Source organism: Rhagoletis zephyria, unplaced genomic scaffold, assembly GCF_001687245.7.
Source record: "Rhagoletis zephyria isolate East Lansing unplaced genomic scaffold, Rhagoletis_zephyria_1.1 Rzeph_scaffold_07110, whole genome shotgun sequence".
NCBI classification, from domain to species: domain Eukaryota; kingdom Metazoa; phylum Arthropoda; class Insecta; order Diptera; family Tephritidae; genus Rhagoletis; species Rhagoletis zephyria.
In genome coordinates this window covers 3,394-9,896 of record NW_016164193.1, presented here as the reverse complement: position 1 = coordinate 9,896, position 6,503 = coordinate 3,394, and the positions used below count along the sequence as shown (strand labels likewise).

The 6,503-nt window shown below is 34.0% G+C and overlaps 1 protein-coding gene across 1 annotated transcript; it reads left to right on the top strand.

The window, feature by feature from the left end:
* Nucleotides 1-2,531: 2,531 nt before the first annotated feature.
* On the top strand, nt 2,532-3,513 carry LOC108373879 (probable insulin-like peptide 4). The gene is made up of 2 exons (XM_017629819.1): nt 2,532-2,780; nt 2,919-3,513. The coding sequence occupies exons 1-2, from the start codon at nt 2,591-2,593 to the stop codon at nt 3,209-3,211; spliced, it is 483 nt and encodes a 160-aa protein (XP_017485308.1). The 5' UTR covers nt 2,532-2,590; the 3' UTR covers nt 3,212-3,513.
* Nucleotides 3,514-6,503: the final 2,990 nt, after the last annotated feature.

The following is a 6,503-nucleotide window of genomic DNA, read 5'->3' as shown; positions in this document are numbered from 1 at the left end:
TATTTGAATTATTAACCACCTCCAGACTGACTCGAACCTGCGACCTCAGAGAACCAGAACCGGTAGTCTTCACGCGATGCCGCAGCCGACATTTGACATAGAAAATTCGAAAGCAGATGTCGCTGATGGCATAAATTGTTCCGATTTATCGAACTGGTAGGCCATCGCCTTAGCTCATACTCGGTAATGAACTGGTATTTGTACTGACTGGTTCGGTTTTTCACTGCAGGGTTCCTACATACATAGTATACTCATATACATATACATACATACGTTTTAGTAAACAAAACGTTTAGTCACTTACGGTCACAGCTGTGAGATTTAATAACCAAATATTTTGAGCGCTACTTGCAGCCTGACTCCTCAAGCAGCTGATATTGAGCGCTCACCTGACTTTTGTATGCATAGTACATACTTGACGCAGGTGCATATTATGAGAGATGGTTTCCTTAAAAACACATGAGCATAATATATTTTAGTGGAAATAAAGGAGGAAATTAGCTATAACGAAACCATTAAACCGGACATCAGAAGTAGATCCAACATGATATATTTTCTTATTATTACCTCTCGAAACAATTCTTAACCTCTCTTTGTCGGTTTGACAGCATCCACCTTTGCGGTGACATCAAAACGTATTTTTCGCACCAGTGATGAAAAATTAATCATATTCTACCTATTTGCTGAAAAANAACGAAACCATTAAACCGGACATCAGAAGTAGATCCAACATGATATATTTTCTTATTATTACCTCTCGAAACAATTCTTAACCTCTCTTTGTCGGTTTGACAGCATCCACCTTTGCGGTGACATCAAAACGTATTTTTCGCACCAGTGATGAAAAATTAATCATATTCTACCTATTTGCTGAAAAATTTTACCTACAAATAGATCAACGTACCTAAAAAGTAAGTATGTATGTATGTCTTTCTTATAGTTGGTAGACTATCTCTTCCTACGGTATCATATCTACTTTTGGACTTACATAAAGCAATATTTCCTATTAAAAATGGCCTTGAACGGAACTTCAGCTAGCAGTTGAAGCCAAACTAATATTTTATTCAAATTGTATGCCCCTTAACACAGGAGGGGAGCCTATTGGAATGTCTACACTAGAAAACGCATTGAAATGACTTTGAAAATAACAGAAAATTTCTCCATCAGTAATTCGGCTACATTTTAAATGTAACTAAAGTAATGTGCTTGTACCGAATATACGTTCAAGTTTAGAAGGCTTTGTTGGCCGTTTCGAGATATTAGAGTTTTAAGAGTATTTAAAAAATGTTTGCTTGCAAGTCCACTTTTTAAAATATGCTGCAGTAGTCTGGTAACTAAACGATATTTTCAGATCTGTGTATACTGTTAAAACTATCGGGTAGAGTATTAATATCTTTTCTCCACTCCTCCGCGCTTTCCAGAACCGATACCGAAGCACAACGGTTTGTACTGTTCGGAAGGAAGCAAAATTTATGTAATATTCAAGAGTGTCCTGGGCTTCAGATTACCTCTCTTAAGTATAACTGTATACATTTTTATTTTTCAAAATGCATATTGAATAAAATTATATTTTACCACTCTGTATATCATACCAAAATACGCATAAACAATAACATACATATTTATGTACATATATGCTTAAATATTTAGTAAGAATAGCGATTAATAGTTGTTCTCTGCCTCTATTTAGGCATTTTTTTTTTTATATTCTACAGAAAAAAATATTGTAGATCAGTAATAAATTAATGAAAAGTGCAAAAAACTTAAGTTTCGGGTGCTCTAAGTTACATTGCATGTGTTGGAATAAGCAATTCACACAAACAATCATTGTTAAGAAGCGAGCAGGTACAATTTTCAATAAGGTCAACAGTCAGCAGTCAACAAAACAAAATTTCTCTATACGAAATGCCGTTCCAAATACATAAAAGTACTATGTATATGAATTAGGGTGGTCCAAAACAAGTAAAGTCGGAATTTTAATGCTCTCATCCCCTAGGATTGTTCTATGCCGAATAGAAGTGTACCCCATTTTTTATTTTGATATCAAAAAATATTTAGGGGTCGCTCAAGGCGCTCAAAGTTTTCCATGTATTTTATATGGGAAAAAACAACTTTTCGTAGAATTGGTATAGAAATCTTAAAAATCAGTATTTTTCGACCGGAAACCCTGTTTCTCTTCAGGAGATCTCCAGTTATAATACCTAATTATTTTTTAGCAAATTTTTCTTACATTTTTGGACCACCCTAATGTGCATACACATCCGTATATTAAAAATACATAAACACCCTAACAAACATGCGTATTTTATGTAGGCATACATATACACATTTATTCGTACAACTCTTCTACCTAACGTAGATACAGAACATTATTCCAAACAGCTGTTCGTCCCAAATGCATGCATATATAGCCAGCCATACACGCATCCGTGCACACTCATACACACAACTATATAAAACTATATGCTATGAGCTAAGTAATTTACAAGGTTTTTACATTTCTCAGTTTAGAATAATCGCTGGCGCTGTAAAGTTCGCTACTTAGACAGTACGAGCGAGATGTGAAAAAAATTTAATAAGGTTGCTTAAAATGGCACCAGCTTACTCCAAATTGAGGGAACCATGGAGGCAGAGGTATTGGCCAATTCTGTTGGCATTATCGATCCTGTTCATGGCAGAAGTCTGTGAAGCACAGAAAAGAGGGCGAGTACTATGCGGTGAATCACTCGATGATATGCTGATGTCGATTTGCAAAAATGGTTTCAACAAAAAGAATTTGAGTAAGTAATATGCGAAAAGAAAGCAATACATACATACATACATAAATATGTAGGAGTTGTGATTATTTTGAAAAAAAAAAACAATAACCGTGAAACAAATACATACCCTAATGCTTGTATGTATTGTGTAAATGATAGGTGGAGCATTGCAGCGTGTACGCAGTCGCAGGCAAGCGGATATATTTCTGTCACCACACATATTCAAAGAACAGTTCGATCAGCTAGACACATTAGTGCCTACGAAGCATAAACGAAAGCCAAGTTTGAAACAGATGTTAAAAACGGAGGCGCGTTGGCGAAGGAAACATCAAATCACTGGTAAACGCTTGAGACGTCAATCGCAACCCCGTGTCTATGGTGTAGCGGACGAGTGTTGTAGCCATGGCTGTGCCTACTCAGAGATCGCCAGATATTGTAGGAATCTTTCGTGATCATCAAATTTATTAGTTAAGAAAGTCGACATGAAAACCTGCTTGAACAAAAACCTAACCACAACAAAAAAAAAAAAATTTTCATTTTATTTAATTAAAAATCATAAATTAGTAAAAAGAAGTGATAAACTTTGATATGATTAACATTTAATTTTTAAATTTTACATTTAAGAAAGTGATAGTAATATATTAGCACTTCACATTCCAATATGGCTATTACCTGCCATGTTAGTGGTGCAGAGGTACATACATATATTTAAGAGTATAACAGTACCATAAAATAACGAATATGCCAATGTGGATAAGGCTTCTATTATTTTTAGTCTTCTAAGTCTACTATTTTTAGGATGTGTTTGTAAATAACTTTTCAAGCAATGACTTAAAACTAAATAATCACAAACTACAAATAATTAAAAAAAATTATATTTTTGTCAATTTCCAGCTGGCATGAAAGATATTTAATATGAGTACATATCGGAATAGTCAATACCGGCGGTGCATACGAAAAAGACTCGAGTTCAAAAGCTGCTTGCGAAAACAGACACGTCTACATATATGTATGTGTGCAAATATAATACTTCTCCCATGCGAGAAAGCACGCATTAAAAAATAAGGCGAAGAGAGACACATCACGAAAATTTGTTTGAATATTCGCTTCCAACGCTCTGACCGCGCCTACTTTTATCGAGTGTCTTTTTTCGCGGACTACTATGGTTACGTGTCTACTTCTTATTATACCTTTTAGGAGCATGAAATGGCATTATAAATATGGTCCGATGTTTGTAAGTACCAGAATAAGAAGAGATGGACTCACTAAAATGTATACTTATTTAATCAGAGCATCGAGCTGAGTCATTTTAGCCATCTTCATCTGTCCGTCTGTTTGTATGCAATCTAGTCTCTCAGTTTTCGAGATATCCGGATGAAATTTAGTAAGTAGGTGTATTTTTATAATGGTGTAATCATTTGTCGGAACCAGACAAATCGGACCACTATAACATATAGCTCCCATATAACTGATTGTTCAGATATGGAAATTTTCTATATAACTGCTCCATTTATGTAGCTAGGAACTTGAAATTCCTCATGCAATTTTTTAAGGTAGATATCGCTAATGTGCAGGTTTGTCGAATGCATCTATCGGAGCTTTTTCCTTGTAAATGTTAAAAATAAGGCCGCTGATGCGCAATTTTGGGGTAGCACAGAGACAGCAAAGCAAATATACTGTACATAACTCCTTTATTTAGGCAGCTAGGCACATTAAATTGTATTACCGCTTTATATACCGATTACACACAACAGTGAAAATCACTTAGATTGGTGCTCTATAATGTACTAGCCGCCCACGGATGCGCTGAATGTATGCATATGAATGTAGATTTACGTATTTGGAGAAAGAAATCATATGTCATCATGTACTTCGTTTATTATATATATAAAAAATCATGTCTAAATCCGTTCAGTAGCGTGGTTAAGATAACTCGCCTTTCCTTTATATTATGTATAGAAGATAGTAATTTTAAATAGGTGGCAACCCTACTCAAAAAACTTAAAGTTTTTGTACATGCGAAGGCCATGCACTTTCATTTGGTATCTCATTTTTTATCTAACGAACGGTGAAGAGCTTATAGTATTTAAACAGGTGGCAACCCTACTTACAAAAACAATACATTATTACAGATCCAAAGGCTAAGTCTTTGCATTTGACAGTGACGGTGCAGGCCTACGTTTGTAAGTAATTTTCTTAAAGGTGGCAACCCTAATAAAATTCTAAATTAAAAAGGTCACTCTCCTATCGATACAGAATATATTAGAAAAAAACTTGTAAAAATCCGTTCAATAGTTTTCGAGATTACCGCGTACAAAAAATCTCGACTTTCCTTTATACTATGTATAGATGACTTCCATGCCACTAATTTTTTAGATATGATTTTTTCATACATATACATACGTATGCAACTCCTCTATCTATGTATGCTGTGGAAACAAATACAAATACAGTAATCTGTTAAAGAAAACTCTCTGATGGTCATGAAAGGTATGAAGCCTTCGGCATAGCCAAAGACAGCACTGCTCTTATTTGTTTTTTTATGCATCCTGTCTCGCATGAGGAACGGGTTATTTTCTTCATATGCACCGACTATATGTTGTATTAATTTTTTTATTTATTTTTTAGTCTCGATTTCTTTCGTTGACATTTGATCAGATTTCATTTGAGTGATGGTTTAATACATATTTCTATTAACTTCTTTTTCATCAATTGCGATTTTATGCCCGTAAATCCGTTTGCAACTATTTAGAATATTAAGATCCACAATTAACTTAATAACTTGCATAATTAGGTTGAGGTCTTCAACATTGATTTGATTTTTTTACTTTATAAAGCTGAAAATAATTCAATGATAATTTATTTTCTGATAGATATTTTGAAAAAAATTCGTCAAATATTTTAGTCGCTTTTCATTGAAGTTAAGTTTTGTGGTGTCCTTACAGCCGATTCTATGCGAAAACTTCCGCTCCGCCTCATTCAGTATGAACACCTTTTAGCTTCGCTTTACTTCGCCTTGCTTCGTTCCGGTTTTAGTTCAGAACTTCATAAGCTAACCCATCCGCCGCCAGTCTTTTCAACCAATCTATTGTACCCTCGTCAAAAATATTTTGGAGAAATGTATGTAGGTACAGCTTTCCTTAACTTCTCCCGTATGATATCCATAATCCATCGTATGATATCCATAATTTTAATTAATTAATATAACTTTTTTAACAGGTGACAACTCTCTTAAAAAATATTTTCGAAATAAAGTATTCTTAAACCTCTCGTTTGAGAAAAACTAAATTGATTTTGAAATTCTTATCTGGTGGCAACCCTAGTCAAAAATATTTTCGAGATAGTAACAGCTTTCTTTAAACCTCTCTCGCTTGATACCGGTATTGAAATATTTTATTTAACTTGTTACTTAAATTCATTTGCAATTCCTAAACAGGTGGCAGCCCCCTTTAAAAATATTTCATAAATCCCTCTTCTTTGATATGTATAATAAAATATTTCGTTTAACTAGTTATCAAATTCATTTTAAAATTTTAAACAGGTGGCAACCCTATTAAAGAAATATTTCGAAATAAATCGTATTAAACCCTTTTGTTCGACACATAAATTATTGTGATATTTAATATAGCTTACTTGTAAATTGAATCTCACTTCTTTGACGGGTGACAACACCCTTAAAAATAGGTTTGAAATAAATAGTTATGAAATTCGTTTCTTTGACAACCAGATTGTTGTGATATTTTA